At 66.7% G+C, this 18,949-nt stretch overlaps 8 protein-coding genes across 8 annotated transcripts in view; 2 read left to right on the plus strand and 6 right to left on the minus strand.

Annotated features, from left to right (window-relative positions):
- Positions 1–2,134: 2,134 nt before the first annotated feature.
- EMIHUDRAFT_367088 (hypothetical protein) lies at positions 2,135–2,914 on the minus strand (the record flags this gene model as incomplete). Its single annotated transcript, XM_005778447.1, has 2 exons — positions 2,229–2,914; positions 2,135–2,203 (listed from the first exon to the last, which is right to left on the minus strand). A coding segment is annotated over exon 1 (361 nt), but the record flags the coding sequence as incomplete, so codon positions are not given.
- Positions 2,915–3,056: 142 nt separating this feature from the next.
- EMIHUDRAFT_237078 (hypothetical protein) lies at positions 3,057–4,067 on the minus strand (the record flags this gene model as incomplete). The annotated part of the gene is made up of 2 exons (XM_005778448.1): positions 3,057–3,275; positions 3,732–4,067. The coding sequence occupies 2 exons, from the start codon at positions 4,065–4,067 to the stop codon at positions 3,057–3,059; spliced, it is 555 nt and encodes a 184-aa protein (XP_005778505.1).
- A 1,536-nt stretch (positions 4,068–5,603) lies between these two features.
- On the minus strand, positions 5,604–5,830 carry EMIHUDRAFT_60139 (hypothetical protein; the record flags this gene model as incomplete). Its single annotated transcript, XM_005778449.1, has 2 exons — positions 5,604–5,678; positions 5,723–5,830. Coding segments are annotated over 2 exons (183 nt in total), but the record flags the coding sequence as incomplete, so codon positions are not given.
- Positions 5,831–7,777: 1,947 nt separating this feature from the next.
- Positions 7,778–8,281, minus strand: EMIHUDRAFT_73689 (hypothetical protein; the record flags this gene model as incomplete). The annotated part of the gene is made up of 1 exon (XM_005778450.1): positions 7,778–8,281. A coding segment is annotated over one exon (504 nt), but the record flags the coding sequence as incomplete, so codon positions are not given.
- A 1,692-nt stretch (positions 8,282–9,973) lies between these two features.
- EMIHUDRAFT_115212 (hypothetical protein) lies at positions 9,974–11,835 on the minus strand (the record flags this gene model as incomplete). Its single annotated transcript, XM_005778451.1, has 3 exons — positions 9,974–10,432; positions 10,877–11,457; positions 11,526–11,835. The coding sequence occupies 3 exons, from the start codon at positions 11,833–11,835 to the stop codon at positions 9,974–9,976; spliced, it is 1,350 nt and encodes a 449-aa protein (XP_005778508.1).
- A 1,982-nt stretch (positions 11,836–13,817) lies between these two features.
- Positions 13,818–15,002, plus strand: EMIHUDRAFT_443480 (hypothetical protein). The gene is made up of 2 exons (XM_005778452.1): positions 13,818–14,575; positions 14,643–15,002. The coding sequence occupies exons 1-2, from the start codon at positions 14,201–14,203 to the stop codon at positions 14,739–14,741; spliced, it is 474 nt and encodes a 157-aa protein (XP_005778509.1). The 5' UTR covers positions 13,818–14,200; the 3' UTR covers positions 14,742–15,002.
- A 2,241-nt stretch (positions 15,003–17,243) lies between these two features.
- On the plus strand, positions 17,244–17,633 carry EMIHUDRAFT_57784 (hypothetical protein; the record flags this gene model as incomplete). The annotated part of the gene is made up of 1 exon (XM_005778453.1): positions 17,244–17,633. A coding segment is annotated over one exon (390 nt), but the record flags the coding sequence as incomplete, so codon positions are not given.
- A 624-nt stretch (positions 17,634–18,257) lies between these two features.
- EMIHUDRAFT_115214 (hypothetical protein) overlaps positions 18,258–18,949 on the minus strand; it is a gene marked incomplete at both ends in the record, with an annotated part of 6,724 nt that continues 6,032 nt past the window's right edge. Inside the window, 2 exons of the mRNA XM_005778454.1 lie at positions 18,258–18,398; positions 18,494–18,910. Coding sequence (XP_005778511.1) covers positions 18,258–18,398; positions 18,494–18,910 — 558 coding nt within the window. The remainder of the gene's footprint in view (positions 18,399–18,493; positions 18,911–18,949) is intronic.

Below are 18,949 nucleotides of genomic sequence, written 5' to 3' on the forward strand. Positions count from 1 at the left end.
CCTTCGCGGGTGCGCTCTCCCTGTGTGTGTGTGTGCATGCCTGCGATAAGGCTGACCGGTGTCGCGCCGCCCCCGCAGGCGTGAGGAGATCACCCCGCTCAACGGCATGCGGCGGACTTGCACGGCGATGAAGACGGCGAAGGCAAAAAACAACGCCTTCGTCGCACAGCGCCGAAACGACGTGCGCACGCTGTTACGTCTAGCCTATGTCCAGCGCCAACTGCCGCACACAGGCTCCGCAACGCTGACCGCCTTTGGCGCAGCGGCGGAGCAGGAGCCTGCCGAGGACACAGACTCGGACTTTGAGATGTTGACCTAGACCGACGTGTGATTCAGATAGTTGTCTTCAGATGTGTGTGTGATTCAGATGTGTGTGCGTGTGATTTTCGGCACGGGTATAGATTAGAAGGAACGTATCGTCACACACACCCTCTTTGAGAGAGGGACACAGCGTGGTGCCACAGTAGCGGGCGCTTCTACAGAGGCAACCGGTCCGAGGGCGAGCGTTTCGCTCGCCCTGATGCGCATGAGCGACGTGGAAGCTCTCGACCGGCGCAGATGCCACGGGCGACACCAATCCCAGCCTCAAAAGGCGAGGAGGGCTGGTGGAGTGCCCAGACGGCAGTGGCTTCCGAAGAACTTTTTGCGGGTGACGCAAAGGATCCGAGGAGAGAGCACCTCGGCTGCCGGCGAGGCATCCGCCCCGCGCCCAGACATCTGATGGAAAGTGCGAAGAAGTGGTGGCGGCAGGCTAGCCACCGGTGGGGCACACGGAGCGATATGGCGTTCGGCTGCGATTTGAGTGCAACCGGGTGACGCATCTCCTCCACAGAGACGCGGGGACGGCGTGCCTGCGAGGCGCCCGATATGCGCCAACGGACCCAATGGAAAGTGCGAAGCGAGCACTCGACGGCTCGCAGCCTGTGGACGGAGCACGAGAGCTCGAACCTCGCACTCGCGTGCAAAATCGGCACCTCGGAGCGCCATTTTCACACCGCATTCGAGCCCATGAAAACAACAATGTACCCCAAGCAGCACGATCACGCCTCGCACCGGTGCGGTGGTGCCGGGCGGCTCTAGGGGGTCAGGCTGGCTGCATGGCACCACCCGTAGCCCGTTTTGCTGCCCTGGCATCACCCGGAGGGGGGATTGAACATAGTAGTCTACTTTTCCCGTAGAGTAGCATTGCCATTGGATGTTTCGCCAGAGCGGGATGCGCTGTAGCGCTCCAGGGTGTGTGTTGTGCATGCTTCTGAGGCCAGTTTTCTGAGAGAGCATGCTCATAAAATTCGCAACAAAAGCCAACGAACGTTTTGACCACGGCCGTTGCCCAGAGGTCAGACGGGACGAGAGAGGGATGGGCTCACACCTACCCCCCAGCGCTCAGCGGCGGCTGCCGCCCGCGGAGCACAGCCGCTGGCCAGCAAGAGCCGACACCGCGCGGGGAATGGATGCAAACGCCGCCCCTCCCTCCCCCCCCTCTCTCCACGGCTGCCCGGTGCAGCGAGACTGGTGAAAGCTCATCCGCTCCCCCCGAACCCCCGCAAGCGCGTCGCACAGTTAGTGGTCGCCCCGCTTCTTGGCGCGCCGCTTCTCGTTCTTGCTCTGCGCCTTGGACTTACCCGGCTGCGAGTTGGCCTGGTTGGGGACCGGCGCCGACTTGCGCACTGCGGGGGTGGCCGTGCGCCAGCCGTCGTCCTCGGAACGGCTCTGCGCCGGCGCCTCGTCCTTCCCCACCCGCTCAAAGCCACACATCTCGCACTCGCGCAGCGCAATGTTGTTCAAGAAGGTGCATCGCGGGCACTCCCACTCCTCCTTGGCCGGCTGGCTCGGCTGCGACTTAGACGCCTCGGGCACGCGCGACACGCTCACCACCGCCTGGCTCGAGTTGCGCGGCGGCACGGGCGGCTTGTAGGTCTGCGCCGCGGCGGCGTAGTCTGCCGCCGAATGCAGGTTGCGAGGCGGGCCGGGCTGTGGTCGCGTGACCTGCTGGGCCACCGGTGGCGCAAAGGCGCCCGCAGGGAAGGCTGCAGAGTGGACGCCGTTGGGCTGCAACTGCTGCACGGGCGGCACGGCTTGCGGTATCGCCGGGTTGGCAAACGCGCGCGACGAGTGGCCGCCGTTGCCCATCGTGAAGGCCGAGTTGAGTGCGGCCGGCGTCGGGTTCGGCGTCGGCGTCTGTAGCAGGCTCATCAGCGCCGCGGCCTGCGGCGCGGGCGCGCGAGGCGGAACCTCGCCTAGCCCGACGCCGAGCGCACCGGGGTACGGAGCGCCGGCGCTGCCGGCGCCGCCGCCCATGCTCAAGTTCTCAAAGCCCAGACCCAGGTTGGCCTGCTCCGCTGCGGTCCGCCCGAAGCCGCCCGCTCCCATGCCCGGAGGCATCCCCATAGGCGCGGGCGGCGGCGGCGCGCGCGGCGGCGGTTGCGGCGGTTGCGGCGCGTTGTTCCAGATGTCTGACACGCCCGGAGGCGCGGCGTGGGCGACGCCAGGCCCGCCGCCGAGCAGCGACCCGGTCTGCCAGTTCGTGTTGGCCACGGCGGGCGCCCGCTGCTGCGGCCCCAGGTTGATAAAGCCAGAGCCGACGCGGTTGGGGTTGTCGATCCGCGCCGCCATCGCGTCCTCTTGCTCCTGCCGTGTGTAGTAGCCGCCGTAAGCTGCCATCGTGCTGCAGGCGCGCACCTGCGCCGCCGGGGTCGCGGCGTGTCAGCCGGTGCTGCGGCGCTCGGCGACTCTCTGGCGCGCGCAGGAGCTCACACGCACGGCCGGCGGGCCGGGCCTGACGGGGAGCGTCCTCTCCCGCCGTCCGCGCGGCTCGATTGGGGGGTCCGGCGGTGGGCCGCTCATGGTGGCTGAGTGCCGCGCTGTCTGTGTGGGCCCGCGCGCCTCAGCAGAGCGCGTAGCTTGCCACCTCCAGCTCTTCACTCTGGGGCCCCGGGGCACGGTTTTTTGTTTCGGCCTCCCAGCCCCCTCCGTGGACATATGAACCACATATGCACACCGGCCCACAACACACGACACCCGGACACGCATGAGGGCGGCGTGACCGCGAGGCTGTCTCAGAGCGCCACGGCCGTCTTCGGCGCCCTCTCCACATAGCCGTTGACGGCCGCCTTGAGCCGCTTGAGCTCGACGTGCAGCGCGCGGTACTCTTGCGTCTGCTGCAGCATCGAGCGCTTCTTCGCGCGGAAGGCCTCGACGAGCCGCGCCTCGGCCTCTCGCCTCGCGTCCTCGCACGACGCCCCGCGAACCTTGTCGTCAAGGCCAGTGAAGAGCGCCTGCGCAGAGGGGCGCGGCCGACTGCTCGGCACCCACCCACGAGGCGCCTCCCTCTCCCCGCGCCGGCCCGCCCGCTCGCCGTGAGGGCGGCGAGGGCCACATCGAGCTGCCGGTATCGCCTGTACCGCTCGCGGAAGCGCCTGCGAAAGGGCAGTCGAGGGGGTGGACGGCACAATGGTGGGAATCGGACGCTGCTCCGCGCGCCTCTTCCCGGCGTGGTACGCCTCCGTCGACTCGATGCGAGGCGCTGCAGTGGCGCCGCGGCCGCCGGCATCCGGCAAGGGCTGGCGTGTCGCGGGCTGGCGAGTCGCGGACTGGCGTCCCGCAGGCTGGCGAGTCGCGGGCGGGCGTCCCGCAGGCTGGCGAGTCGCGGGCGGGCGCCCCGCCGGCTGGCGCCCCGCTGGCTTCCCCGCCGGCTGTTCCATTGGCATGCGCCTCTCAGGCGGGTGCTTCACAGGCTCCGCAGGCGCCTCGGCAGCCTTCCTGAGGCTCTGCAGGCGACCGCGCTGCTCGGGCGTGTAGTGCGGCCAGTCCTCTCGAACCATGGCACCCACGTGCGGCTTGAGCTTGCACACCGCCGAGGCCGCGAGCTGCGGCGGGCAGATTGCCACCTGCTTGAGCTGCTTGAGGTAGAGGTCTCTCCTGTACGCTCTGCCAACGCGCTCGTGCATCGCCCGGACGGCAGCCTCGAGAGCGTCGGCGACCCACTGCGGCTCCAGCGCGAGGATGTGACAGACGCAATCGTACATGTCGGACGCGAGCGCCGCCTGTCGCGGCGATGGCGGAGGCATCCGGGGCGGTGAGCCAACAGAAATTGGTTGTCGCGGCCCCGGGCCGATTTGGAGGGAAGGGAAAAGAATTTAGCTGAAGAATTTAAAAAACGGAAAAGAATTTAAACAAGCCCGCGCACGACGCTGGGCACGGGACTGGCGCGCACTGGCACTAACACAGGTACACCACGGGAGCCGCCTAAGCGACTCCTGCGGTCCTGCGAGGACGGCGAGGCACTAGGGAAAAGAATTTTCCCTAGTTTTACGACGGCTCCCTGGGAAGAGAATTCCAACTCTCTCGCACAGCACACAGGTTCGAAAAAAAGGCACAGCCGGCGACGGACCCTTAAAAGGCGCCGTCGTCCTCATAAAGGTTGGCACGACCGGGGGGACCAAAGACAACACAACAAACAAAGACAGTCGAATCCGCGAGCCACCGTAATGCTCGCCTAAAAGACCATCCCCATCATCCCATCCCCCCCGGCGACCCCCTCAGGGAAAAGAATTTTAGACGCGAGAGAAGCCGCGAGAGCAAGGGCTCGGCAGGCAGCGGCGGCGTCGCAGAACGAGGCCGAGGAGAGCGATGGGTCAGAGGATGAAGCGGCAGGAGAGAGAACGACGAGAGGTGAGAAGACCGCGAGGCGCGGCATGAAGGTCGCTGCGAGAATTGGCGAGAGACTGCGAAGAGAGATAGGAAGAGGCAGACGCCCATGCAAGGGTGGGTGGGCGACGGCTAGCACCACACTCCTCCCCTTAAAATCCCGTGTGCCGTCCTCCCATCCCTCCCTTGGGTTCTCTATTTTCTTTCTTTCTTTCTCCCTTGGATTGTATGTGTTCTTTCTTTCCTTGTGTTGCGTGTTTTCTTTCTTTCTGCTGTGAGAGAGTTGTTCTGTTAAATTCTTTCTGGCCTCGCGGTTGTTTCATAAACTAGCCAAAGAAAGAAAGCGGGGAGTCCCGGCACTTTGCTCGGTTCTGTCCTCCTCCCAGCTTTTTCGTTCTATGCAGGCACTGGTCGCATTCTCAATCACTCAAGCACTCGACGGCCCGACGGCGTCATATCTCGGTTGCACCACCGATGCGCCCTCATGCGTGTCTGTGTGCTGTGGCCTGCGTGTCTGTGTGCTGTGGCCTGGGGAGTGGCGAGTGGCTGTCTGTGCCTGTGCGTGGGGCCTGTGTGCCCCGGTGTGCATATGTGTTCATGTTCCACGGCGGGTTGGAGCGCCGAAACAAAAAAACCGCAGGCCAGAGTCGGTGGCAAGCTACGCGCTCTGCTGAGGCGCGCGGGCCCACACAGACAGCGCGGCACTCGGCCACCACGAGCGGCCCACCGCCGGACCCCCCAATCGAGCCGCGCGGACGGCGGGAGAGGACGCTCCCCGTCAGGCCCGGCCCGCCGGCCGTGCGTGTGAGCTCCTGCGCGCGCCGCGCCGCGCCATCGCTCCGGAGAGGGCGAGCGGCGCCTCTCCTCACACAACGAACCCCCCTTCGTCCCACCTCCTAATCATTCCTGTCGCGCACCAGCATCCGCGGCGGGCTGTCGGCGGTGGGCAGCTGCAGCATGGGCGCGATGGATGGCCGTCCGTGCGCGCAAAAGAACGGCATCGCGCACCCAGCGAGCTTGGTGAGCAGGGCCTACGTGGGCCGCGAGTTCCATCTGAGAAGTGGAGAAAAACGACCGGCGTCGGGGATGACGGGAGGTATGGCGCCTGGCACTGCGTAGCGTCGAGCATGTCCCCAAACATGATTGCCCTTCGGCACGCCTTGGAGGCGAGGATTCGGTGCACCTGGGGCGGAGGCTGCGCCGGGCAGCCCGTCTCTGCGATCAGGCGCAGGTACTCGAGCAGCGCCCCGTCTCCGAGCTCGACGCCGAGCAGCACGGGGACGGCGCGGAGGTGCGTGTCTCCCACGCCGACGCCCTCGAGCTCCCAGCCCCAAGCGCGGGCGGACGGCGCCGCCTGACTGAGGGCCGCGCCCTCGTGCGAGGGCAGCGCCACGGCGCGGGGCGGGTGCAGCCGGCGCCGCGCCACGGCGCCAGGCAGAGGGCCGCCTTGCGGCGAGATCGTCCTCGCCTGCAGCAGCTCGAGCTGCACGCGCTCGTCCGCCGCGTGCTGGTCGACGAGGCAGAGCCGCGCGCCGCCGCCATCGCGGGGAGGGATGCACGCGGCCACGAAGCGGCGGTCGATCTGTCCGATGGCGACGAGCCGCGAGAGGTCGTCCTTGGTGATCCTGCTCTCCGTCGGCTCGGGCGCAGCTGCAAGGCTCGGCGCTGCAGAAAGCCGCTGGTGGAACGGGAGCCCGCGGCGCACCGGCCGGCGGCGGCTCGGCCGGCTGTCGACAAGGTTGCCAAAGGCCGCGGAGACGAGCCCGCGAGCGATGCCAGCCTCGTCTCCCTCGCCGCCAAAGAGACCGTCGCCTCCGTCTTGGGCGGCGGTATGAGCGGGAGCGGGATGGGGCAAACCGTGTGCCCCCGCCAGCAGCCCTGGCGCGGGTCCCTCAGCGGCGTGGACGGCTCCTCCGAGGGATGGCCCGACGCCGTCCCTCCCCCCCCCTTGCCCCGCCTCTCGCCCCGCCTCCTGCCCCTCCCAGCGCCCCTCTTGCCCCAGCCACTCCTCTTTAGGCGCTTCGTCGAGGGGGCGCTTGCTGCGGCCCGCCGCAGAAGGCCTCGGGGACGAAAGCCAGTTGCCCGAAGAAGAGGGGCCGAGAGGTGGCGGCGTCGCCAGAGGCTGCCGTTGCTGCCGCTCGTGGTCGACTTTGCGCGCTGGCGGCTGGCACTCGAGCGGTGACGGTGGCGGTGGGGTGGCCGGGCTCTCCAACGCTGCGAGCAGCACGGCCGGGTGGTGCCGCGCGCGGGCTAGCGACGCGCGCGCCCCACCAGTCGATCGGTCCTCCTGGAGCTCGTACCCGGCGCGTCCCGCCTCTCGCAGCTCGTGCCGGTCGGCCTCGACGGACGCCGACTGACCATGGTCGCTCCCTCTCGCTCCTGGCTCCGCCTCGTAGCTGGTGGCTCCCACCAGCCCTCCTCCCTCCCCCTCTGTCTCGTCGACCGCCTCGTCGACCGCCTCGTCTCGCCGCTCGCCGTGTGTGCCATCGCGCACCTCGCGTGGCGCGTCGTCGCTCGCGTCGCGCGCACCTGCTGCGAGGCAAACCAGCTCCGCTGCGATGTCACGCGGGTCGAGTGCGCTAGCCTCGCGGCAGAAGAAGCTGGTCAGCGCCCCGAGCAGCGCGTTGCGGACTGCGGCCAGATCGTAGAACATCACCTCGGACTTCTCCTTGTGGAACGCCGCGTCGTACCGCGACGGGCAGCAGGTCAGAGATATGCAAAAGACGGCAGGCGCGCTGCCGGGTGACGACATTTGGCCCGCGAGCCGTCGGTGAAGCCTGGCGTACGACGCCTCGATCAGGCGGTGAAGCTCGCTGGTGCGCTCGAGAGGGCGGCCGTTGAGCGACAGCAGCTGCGCATCGCGGATGCGGCCTCCGTTGCAGAGCACCGACAGGTGGCCGTGGAGGCTGTATCGACCGTCGTCGAAGCTGAGCTCTGCGAGCCGCGGCTGCTCCTCGTGGGAGCCGCAAAGCAGCAGCTGCCGAAAGGCCGCGAGCGGAGATGCGGCCCGCCCCTTGGTCACGAGCGTTACGCCGCGCGACGCGTCGTGGAGCCGGAAGGCGACGCCCGGACTCGCCACAGCGAGGCGCGTCATCCTTGCAACGAGGAGGGAGAGTTCTGCGCCGGCGGCGCTCGGCCGCTGGTGCCTCTTGCGCGCCACGGCCCGGTTGGAGAACATGTTTCTCACCGAGACAGTCGTGCCTGGCGCGCGCGCCTCCGCGGCGGGGCCCGGCTGCGTGCGCTGGCCGTGCTGCAGCACCGTGACCAGCGAGGGCGCCGCCGGCGGGTCGACGCAGCGGCTGACAATCTCCACCAACGCGACCGTCGAGAGGGCGTGGAGCGCCTCGCCTCGGAAGCCAAAGGTGTGCACGCCGCCGCGCAGCTCCTCCAGCGATCGAATCTTTGAGGTGGCGGCGCTGGTTCCCACCACCGACAGGGCGAGCCTGTCCATGCCGCGCCCGTTGTCGCGCACGCTGAGCGACAGCGCCTGCACGTTCACCGACGCCACAATCTCGGTGGCGCCGGCGTCGAGAGAGTTGAAGACGAGCTCCTCGAGCGCCCGAGAAAAGGTCGGGACGGCCGTGGCGGCGCGGATGCGGTCCGAAATCTCCGGCGCCAGCGGCGTGATTTGCATTGTTCACGGAGCCTTGTTCCAGAGCGGCTGGTGTCGCCCGAGCCGGTCACGGCGTCTACTTTGGGTACGTTCATAGGTTCCTACTCAGAGTCTTCACTTTGAGGGACTTAGCGAAAGTCGCACGGGCAGAGGGGAGACACAGGCCTCCGGCAGTCCGCACCGCCTCGCGAAAGGGAAGCAACGATCAACTCCATCTTGGACTTGGGTGCGCCGAGCGCCGGCGCGTAGGTCGCGACCGACGCGCAGCGCGGGCACGTCGCGAGCACAGAAGCGCCTCGGGTGCCGTGCGCCACTAACCCGGTTGTGCCGGGCAGGGCTGCGTGCCGCTTGAACGACCACATCGTTGGAGCAGGAGCGTTGGAGCAGGCAAAAAAACTTTTGAAAACCAAAATACCGCTCTGGCCCAGCTGTCTGGCCGTTGGATTGCCGAGCTTGGTGGACTTGCGTCTCGCATCGTTCGGCTGTGAAGGTGCTATTACGTCCCGGGGCGATGCCCGGTTGCCGAGCGTTGTGAATCAGACACTCTCGGCGAGGGCGGTGCGGCAGTGGTGGAGGGGGTCTCGTCTCACGTGTCGGCGCTAAAGGGCAGGGTCCACGGACCACGCGTTCTCAGATTGGCCGTTGGAGGTCTTTGGCCATAGTTAGGAGCGGCGCTACCTGCTTGGCGATCCCGTACCCTGTGTTGACATGCGTTGAGAGACGCGCGAATCACACGGGGCCGCGAGATGATGGTCAGGAGACAGTCACGTCAGAAAGGCGAGGTGCGGGCACGGGCATGAGGCTTGAGGGGGCTCGTCGCGCGCTCGGCGGGACTGTGTGTGTGCGCGCTCACTCACTTGCAGCTCGTGGGGGGGTGCGTTCGACGTCGCACCTGTCGTCGCGGCTGCTCATGAAAGCCTCTACATGGAGTTGTACATGTATTGTATTGCGAAAGCTCTTGCCTGCTCGAGGCTGCTGCTGCCCTGGGGGCCTGGCGTCTTTTCTATATCTGAGCAAGCGTCATCCACCATGGGCCCGAGCGGTGCGACACCCTGCCCGCCGCCGCTGCCACGCCTCCGCGCTCCGGCAAGCCCGTCCGCACGACCGCAGGTGCTGCCTGGCAAGACGGTGCTGATGAAGATGCTCACCCTCGAGGCAGGCCCTGACAAGGCGCGCTGAACCGAACGCTCACAGAGTAGAACCTAGAAGCAAAGAGCATGACTGTCTCACAGTTTCTTTGCAGTGTGGGCTTTGGGGGGGGGGGGGGGGTAGAGCCGTACCGCGTTGGGATATTTCCTGGATATCGGCGTTTCGGTTCTTTAAAAAGGTCTCGCGTCCTAGCAAGGTCCTACGCACTCGCCCCCCGGGCTTGCTTTTTTTCGCTCCAGTCCTGCGGACCTTCTAGTAGACCGGAGGGCTATACTGTTCACACTCCAACGTCCAAGGGGCTGGGGGGTCCACTACGGCTACGCCTACGGCTCTACGGCTTTACGCCGCCCGGGACAAAATGTGCGTGTTGGACTCGCTCGTGCCTTGATCCACTGGAAAGACCCGGTTGTTGTTCAAGTCTGAGAACCACCTCTTCGTCATCACAGCGACAATTGGCCTGCATTACTTTTCCCCGATAGACATAAAACAAAAAAAGGAAAGCAGAGAGGGTCCGCGCGCCGGCGTGTAACAAATTGAGAGACACGGCTGCCCCCCCCCCCCCCCTCACACCTGGTTCGCGAGCACCGGGCGGTGCTGGACGCCCGCTTCGGCCGTGCGCTGCAGCGCCGTCTGCGTCGCCTCCTCACCCGTCGCGAGGAAGGTCTGCGTCTGTGCCTGCTGGCCCGGCTCCGCCGCTGCCGTCTGCGTCTCGGCCGGTTGACCCTGGTCAAAGGCGCTCACAGCTGTCTGCGTCCCCGCCGGCAGCCCGCCGGCGCCCCCGGTCCGCGCGTCACACGACAGCGCGGCTCGCCGCGCCGCCGCGCCGCCGTCGCCGGGGCCGCGCGCGCAGAGAGCGGTACGGCGGAGCGCCTCGAGCCGCCTGTGCGCGTCCGGCTCGTAGTGGAACTGCATCATCTCGTGCTCGTACCGGTGCTCGCGCCCAATCTCAAACGCGTCGACGATCGAGCGCAGCCGCCCCCAGTTGGCCTGCTCGTCCGAGTCGTCCCACCGAAGAAAGCAGTCCTGCCCCGGAGAGGGAAGGGGCGGGGGCGGGGAGGTGGGGGCGGCGGGGGAAGGGGCGGAGGTCATGGCCTCCAGAGGCGAGGGGAGGGCGGGGAGGCCAATGGCTGGTCTGAGGGTGCGAGATGAGGGTGCGAGAGTCTCGCGGTGCGCGGGGGCGGCGGTCTCTTTTTTCTCCTGCTGGATGGCGAGGACGCGCTGCGCCTCTGCGGGTGAGAGCGGGTTGGTCGGCTCCGGCGGCCGCGGCAAGCGCGGCGCAGTGACGCCAGAAAAGACGATCACCGCGCGGTACGCGATCCACGGGCCGAGCGCCTTGTGGAGCGAGATTGATTGAGACATCGATTTAGAATTGATTACATAAATTCATTGGCCGAGCGCCTTGTGGAGCGAGCGCTGCAGCGAGGCGTCGTAGAAGGCCAGGCCCGCGACGTGCGCCGCGGTGGCGACCGAGACGCAGCGGCCGTGCGTCTCGAGCGTCTCGTCCGCGAAGACGACCGACGGCGCCGCGTCGAGGCCGGGCACGCCGTCGAGAGCGCGGAGGAGGGTGGAGACGGCGTGGCGCGCGTATGCGTCGAGAGCGTCGGGGTGGCGCGCGAGGTAGTTCTCGTCCTCCGCCAGCCGCTCGCCCACCCACCGCACAAAGGGGCGCCAGAGCGTGCGCGAGTTGCCGACCAGAAGCGCGAGCGTGTCGCCATCGGCGTCGAGGTGGTGCGCCACGCCGAGCGGAGTCACCTTTGGGTGCTCGTTGTACCAGCGGACCAGCAGCGGCGCCTGCACCTCGAATCCGGCCGCGCAGAGCGCCGGAGCGAGCCGCGAGAGGATGGTGGCGGCCGCCCCGCCGCTGCCGCTCGCCTCGGCGCCGCTGCCGCTGCTGGCGGCGCTGCCGGCGGCGATGCTGCTCGTGGCGGCGGTCGCCGCCGAGCGGGCGGCGGCGGGGCAGGGCGATGCGTAAAAGGCGGCCCAGGTGTACGGCGGGAGGAGCATGTGTCCGGAGGGGTGCGGGTCGTGGACGGGATCGAGAGTGACGCCTGCAGCCGAGACGCCGACGCGTCAGCGGACGCTGTGGCGATCCCTGCCACGGCCAGCTCTCGCAGACCGTCACGGCCGACGGCGGCGACGATGACGTGCCCGTGCGCGCCACGGGGCGACGTGCCGCGTAAAATGCAGAGGCCGCCCTCGACGGACGGGTTCGGCAGCTTGCCGTCGGCGCCGAGCGCGACCTTGATTGGTGCGAGGCCGAGCGCGGCGCCGTGCGACACCATCGACCGCCAGTAGTCGCCTCCCGCGGCGTTCAGAAAGTCTGGCGTCTGGGCGAGAGGCAAGTCGAGCAAGCTGGCGACGCAGGCGCGCAGAGCGTCGCCACGGCCGGGATCAAAGTTGGTCTGTGCGACACGTCGGGAGAGCATTCGGACGGCCCTCGCACAACACTGGGCACGGGACTGGCGCGCACTGGCACTAACACAGGTACACCACTGGAGCCGCCTAGGCGACTCCCGTGCCGCGGAGGACGGCGCGACGGCACAATCGGCGACAAGATTTCTTTTCACCTATCATAAGAGATATATTTGCCACTTTCCGCACAAACATGGCACCCGACCAGCTGAAGCTCTACCGGCTCGTGCAGCGCTGGAACAGGCCGAGCTCATAGGGCGCCGAGCTCGCCAGCTGCAGCCCTGCAGTTCTCGATACTGAGCCCTCCTCCCGACCCGCTCTTGATGTCCATCCGGTCCGCGCCGTCCAGCTGGGCGACGCCGTCGCGTACGAGCCGGCCTCGACGCGCTCGCGGCTGCCGCGGCGGCCTCGGAGGCGCGCTCGGCGAGCGGCCGCGCTCGGCGGTGCTCCTGCTGCTGCCGTGCCGCCGAGCGGCGTCGAGGCTCCAGAGAGGCGATGCCAGTGACCGGCCGCGTCGGAGGCCTCGCTCCGGTCAAGTTCCTCGCGCTCTCTCCACCTCTCTCGCCGCAGTTGCGTAGGCGACAAAATGAGCTCGCTCGCGAAAATCACAAACAGTTGGAGTGGGAAGGGGTGCTGGGCCCGAGCCTGCTTGACACTGCGGACACGGTCCGTCTGCGTCATTCCCCCCAGGCTGATTCGCCGTCTCGTACTTCCTCGCGCTTTTTCTCACCCTTGCCCAGAAGCTTCCCACGCCAAAATGCGGCGCGATGCAGTCCTGCTCGTGGAGGTTTGTGCGAACAGAATCCAGTGCGGTGCAGTGTGGCAGCTTGCGAGGAGCGGTGACGGGTCGTTTGCCCGTGGAGCCAGTTTGCCAAACCGGGAGGGGCAGAGCGCGGGGCCGCTCGCACTGTCACACCTCGCACGTCCCGCCCTGGACACATCACTCGTGGATAGTGCGCAGCCGCCGCCGTGTGCGCCAATTCGTCGAGAGTGCGCAATGACCGGACGCTCGGGAAAGGTTTATGTAAGTACATTTGAAAATGGCCGAGTTCGTCTCAGTTATCGCCTCTCAGTTATATCGTGAGTCTTTGTCTCTGACGTCCGACGACATGTCACATGAAAGTCATGAACATGACAGGCGGCCGGTCTCGGGGTCTGAGACTCGCTGCTGACCGCCGACATTCCGCTCTCTGAGTCGTGAGTGTGCGCCCTGGAGGCCGGCCTCCCGAGTCGCCGGCGCCCAGTACGTCAAGCTCCCAGCTCATAGACTCAGAGAGGGACGTGGTGGGCGCAGAAGCGGGCGAGTGATGTCCGTTGCGAAAGCCCGAGGGCGGCTCGGCAGCCCCGGGTCGGCTGGCGAATAGCCTGCCGTGCCGTCAAAGAGCAGAACGCGTAAGCAGCGGCCGAGATGCGCTGTCCTCGGCCAGCGCGGGTCCTTCGTCGCGGCGTCGCGGTCTCCTGGTCGAGGAGACCGGCGCAAAGGGCGTGGCTCACTCGCGCGGCAGATTAGCGCGAGCTTCGGCCGAGCACAATGCGATTCGCCCCACCACCCATCCGAACGAGATTGAGTTCGGTCCGCGGGCACGTCGAGGGCGAATCACGCCACGCGGCGGTGGCGGCTCGGGCAACATACACGTCCTCGAAATAGTAGCGCGCCGGAAGACCGAGGCAAAACTCCGCGCGCCCGAGACGACCTGCGCGGCGGGGACGGCTCTCCCGACTCCGCGTGCACGAGTGGGGGCCTCGGAAGCGGCGAGATGCGGCGCCGAGAGAGGGAGACATGTGCCGCTCTCGCGCCTGAGCGCCAAGCGCAGGCGTCGCGAGCCGGTGGCGGAGCCGCCGAGCGTCGCGAACGGTCCACCGCTCGCGCACGCGTGCAGCCGGTCCAGGGCGGCTAGGCAGAAAGAAGAATGGCGCGAATTGAGGCCGTACGCGCCCAGCGCGAGCCTTGTTCCAGAGCGGCTGGCTGTCGCACGAGCCGGCTCGTCGACCGAGCTCTGGACGATGCCGACCTCAAACCACCAGCGCCAGCAACGACGTGCCGCGGCTCGCCGCGCCGCTGTTGCGACCGACGACGTGCCCGACGCCGTCCCGCGGCCGAAAGGAAGAGGCCCGCGCAACCACTTCTGGGACCCGCGGCCGCCGGGCGTGCGGCGGCACAACGAGTCGAACGAACCGAACCAGCGCAGAGCGGCGCGTCTCGCGAGCGCCCGCGGCCGCCACGCCGACGCCGTCCGCGGCCGACGGTGGTCGCGAATCAACGCGGCGCGGTGCAACGAGGCCAAGTCCTTCCAGGCTCCCGCCAGCAGCGCCTCGTGGCGTGGGCTGCACGGCCCTTCGAGACGGCCCGGGGGGCGGTGAGAGACCTCTCCCGCCGGCATGGCGCACTATATCACCCGTAGAGGCCTCTCTATAGTCGCCTTTTGGCACCTCCTCTCTCCACGCCGCCGATTAGACCTCGCCGCATCGCATCGCCCCCTTCCCTGCCCCGTCGCCCTCCTGAGCTCTCCCTCCTTCGCTCCAGCCATGCACAGGACGGCTGGACCATTGGCCCGCGTGCCAGGCGTCCGGGACGGCCGGGTATCGGCTCCGTACTTTGAGCCCTCTTGGGCCACCCTCGCGTCCACCGGCCGGCAGAGCACCGCTTGGGCGACTCAGACGGCCCGCCCGACCAGCGCGTTCGATCGTGCCGCCCCCACAGCGTCAGTGGCGTGCGTGGGGTGGCAGGCGGCGTCAGCGCAGCCCCTCGTGGGGGTGCCCACCGCTCTCCTCTCACCGCTCCCCCCCGCCCGTGGCACCCCACACACTCGTCCCTCCTCAGGGGCGCAAGGCGGCACGGCACGTTCAGCGCTTGCCTCGGCCCACCTCGCCTTCACGCCCGCCACCGCGACCAAGGAGGTGGCCTCGGCGGCCCAGATGAAGCCCGTGCGGCTCGTTTGGGAGCCGCATGCCGTCCCTCTCTCGCCGGCGCTGCTCACCACGCCCAAGCCTACGCCGAGGAACCCGTCGCGCCCGTCGCTCACGAGCTGGTGGCTCGCATCGACCGAGCTGTCCAGCTTTCTCACGCCCTGCCCACGATCAAATTCGAGACGACCAACATCCGACCACAAAAAAGGCCCGCGCGTGCTGCGCGGGCCGGCGAGCGACTAGCGAGCCAACCTGCTAGTGTTAGAAACAATCGCAAGGCGGACATGGCATATCGCTCTCGGGCCCACAGACATCCCGCACACCCGCCGCCCCCGCGCGCGCCCCACCCCGGCCGGGAGAAAGGGGAGTGACAGTTTGGGATGGCAACAGAACGAGTATCTTGCACTCCATCCATGTATGTGCAAGAACGCAGAGAGAAATGAAAGCCGTCCGGCTCACAAGTCCGGCTCACGCGCCCCGAGCTGACCGATCTACCGCACTGATCACTTCCGCCCCCTCGCTCCCAACCCATCCACCTCGGTCCTCGCCGAGTGCCGAGGTGCGCGATCTCGGGCCGCGCCGCGCAATCTGAGGGAGGGTGTACTCGAGTAGAGGATGTAGAGTGTAGAGCGCTGTAGAGCTGTAGAGATGTAGAGCGCTGGAGAGCGCTGTAGAGCGCTGAGAGCTGTATGTAGAGATGTAGAGCACTCTGGAGCGCTGTAGAGAGAGCTGTAGAGCTCTACATCCGCCGCGTGACGAGGCGGGTGCGTTGTAGAGCGATGTAGAGCGCGATTTTGCTGTAGAGTTTGTTGTAGAGGCTCTACAGCCAACCCGCCGGGAAGGCAGTGACTCAAAGAGGTCGAGTCGCACTAATGGGGTGTGTCCGAGCTTACTAGAGCTCTGATGGACGGCCCTGACTATCCCTAACACACAGAGAGTCACTCTGACGGCACACAACACCCTATGACTGCATCATGACCAGCCTGCCATGCGTCGCCGGTGCCGCATTCGTCGCTGTGCTTCTTTAGCAGGCGGTGGACTATCGGCTGCGAGGACGGTCGCATTTGCGCGAGGCGAGGCGAGCATTCAGACGCGTTGCATGCGCCATGACTCGCGCCAGCGCGTGCGGGAGCTCCTGGCTGAGCGTTGAGTCCAGGCGAGTTGCGCTGGCCACTATCACTACGCCGAGCCCGAGCTGACGCGCCGAGGCGCCGGCCAGTCGCAGCCGTGAGGCATGCCACAGCAGCAGAGGCACCTCCCACCCATTGGGCGGGCAGACAGAAGGCCAGGGCAGCACTGGCAAGTGCAACGCGCCTCATGCCGGAGAGCGACCGTGCCTCGTTCGCCGCTTATGATGTAGAGTTTGTTGTAGAGATTTCACGTTGTAGAGCGCCTCTACATCGCTCTACGCACCCGCCTCGTCACGCGGCGGATGTAGAGCTCTACAACTCTACATTGCTCTACAGCGCTCCAGAGCGCTCTACATCTCTACAGCTCTACAGCGCTCTACACTCTACATCCTTGAGCACTTGAGCACTGGATAGGGTCGATTCCGCATGGTACGGGACCCCTCGATCGTCTCGCCCTCCCTCACTGGTCTCTGGTGTGTTCATTGGGGGGGGGGGTCATTTACACCCTCCCTCAGAATCGTACTTGGAACTTGCAATTGGGTGCCCACACTGGTCTTCTGATAAACGCAGTATGGAAGATACAAAGAGACGGAGGAGCAACGAGCGCCCTGGCGTGAGCCAAAGACACCCCATCCGTAGACACTGATCACACACGGACGGAACCCCGTCCGCAGCAGAAAGCACATCAGATCTGTGACGAGGATCGTGATAGGCGACTCGGCGTGCCACGTGTGCGCGCCGACGCGAGCGCCATTCGGGATGGCGCAGACCGCGCGCAGCATGTCCATGGTGAAAGGCTCCTTGCGTCGCGGCGCGAGAAACCCCAGCCCGAAGACATTGACCGCCACGCGTAGGAGTCCGCGAACTTGCGCGCGCACGTTTTTGATGCTCGGGAGGACGACTTGCCACCGCTGAAAGATGCGGATAATAGCCAGCGGGTAGGCGAGGGCGGATCTCGGCTTGGCCCAGCGATCTGCGCGACTCCGAGGTTTCAGCCGGGGATAGATCCAAAGGACGAAGAGACCGAGCAGCTTGCTTTCTCGCGCGGGGTACTCTCGCACGAACGACGCTTGCCGCAGCGGCGCGGTGTTCATCACGCCGCAGAACTCCTCCCACGCGTCCCACGCGCAGGCATCCTTTGTGTTGGTGTTGTAGTTGATGCCATAGTCCATCAGGTCAAGAACCATACGTCTAGGAGTATGTGACGCTGCTCAGCAGCGTCCACAAAGTCGCGTCATGTGTTACGACGGCCAGGTATGGAGACGGAATGTCCCAACCGGTTGAACGGTAAGAAAGACGGTTGAACGGTAGCCGTACGCCACACTCATATGTCGATTTTTTCTTCCACAACTCGGCGAGGTGGGCGCATGTCGAGCTCCGGCGCGCCGCGCGACGCCGCGACCGTCGACGAGATCCTGCGCTCGATGGGTGTGACCGACTACGAGCCGGGCGTCCTCCACCAGCTCCTCACCTTCATGCACGCTCATTGCGCCGAGGTATTTTCCGAAGGCGCAGACTACGCGGCGCACGCGGGCCGCACGGCGGTGGAGTGCGAGGACGTCAGACTGGCGTGCAGGCTCAAGTCTGCAGAGGCGCAGGTCACCTCGGCGCCCTTCCTTGAGTGGCTTGCGCGCGAGCGCAACGGCCAGCCGCTGCCCGCCGCGCCGACCAGCACGTCTGGCATCCAGCTTCCGCCTCAAAAGTTCTGTCTGCTCGCCGCGAACTACGATCTGGTGCCGCGCGCGCCGGCGGTGGAGGCGGCGGAGGACGAGACGCCGTCTCAGCTGCGCAGCGGTGCCGAGCCGCCCGTCCGGCCCAAGTCGGCGGGCCCGAGGATACCAATCCACCTCGGGGCAGCGCAGGCGGCGACCGACGCGCTCGCGCCCGCGCAGCCAGCCCGGGAGGGGAGCGGCGATGCGGCCATGGCAGAGGCGCTTGATGACGATGAGCTCTGGGACTAGCCTCTGTGTGCCATCTCGTACTCTCTTACGTACGTGGCTGGAGGCGCCAGGATCTGAAGCGCGCGTTTGCGCGATCTCGCTGTTTTTATCCTTCTTCAGAGCACTTAAACAAAACGTAAACCCCTCGCACAGCCCAACATGGAAGATACATCACGCCACAAACATGGAGGAGCGAGGCCGGAAGAGCACAGCGTGCGCGGTGCGCGGGGGCCGGCAGCGCCCCTGTATGTGCCGTAAGACAGGAGGCACAAAGCCTGCGGACTCACGCACGGGGGGCGCGGCGCAGAATAGCATTAGAGGGTACAGGGTCTAGGGCTATGCTTAAGAGGAGGCGGAGGCCCGTCTCGACGGCGTAGAGTCGAGTGTGCGGCGTTGCGTGCAGGCTGACGGCGAACGATATGGCCAGGCCCAGCCATATCCCGGCCTCGGACGGGCCTTTCAAAAGGCGCCGGAGCTGTTGTCAAAGATGATGATCGCGGTCGCAAACGCCTGCATGGCCGAGAAGGGCGCCTTGAAGTCGATGTTGAAGCGGTTCTCCTCCACCTTGCCCATCAGGAAGCAGACGTCGCTCTCCTTGGCCTGAGGCGGGCGGAGGTGGCGGGCGGGTGAGAGCGCTTCAGGCAGCGGCGCGCGCAGCCCGGACCGCGCGCGCGCGCCTTTGGCGCCAGCTGGACGTTTCTGCACGAGGGGAGCGAGGCGCGGCCGTGGAAGTCGAGGACGTACATGTTGCTCGACGCGTTCCACTTTGGCTGCCGGTTCTTGAGCTCGAGCAGCCCGCCCTTCTCGCCGCGCTTGAGCAGCGCCTCGAGCCCCTCCGTGTGATGCCTCGGCTGCACGCTCTCGAAGCTGCCGTCGCTGTCCACCTCGGGCAGGACCACCGTCATGGCGCCTGGGTCGCGGTTGCGCAGCGAGTTCGAAAAGTTTATGTGCAGCAGCTCGTGGCGCAGCACCGAGGTGCCGCCCTTGTCCTTTCCGTCGGGCGAGGTGCCGTCGTCGTACAGGGTGTAGTCGAGCGACTTCTTGTCGGAGCGGACCTTGCCGACAAAGGCGCCCGACTCGAGCGTGCTCGCCTTGGACCGCTTCGCCTCCTCCTGGTCGAGCGAGATGGAGTAGTAGCAGCCCTTGTTGAT

The sequence above is a fragment of the Emiliania huxleyi genome, assembly GCF_000372725.1.
Source record: "Emiliania huxleyi CCMP1516 unplaced genomic scaffold EMIHUscaffold_245, whole genome shotgun sequence".
NCBI lineage: Eukaryota > Haptophyta > Isochrysidales > Noelaerhabdaceae > Emiliania > Emiliania huxleyi.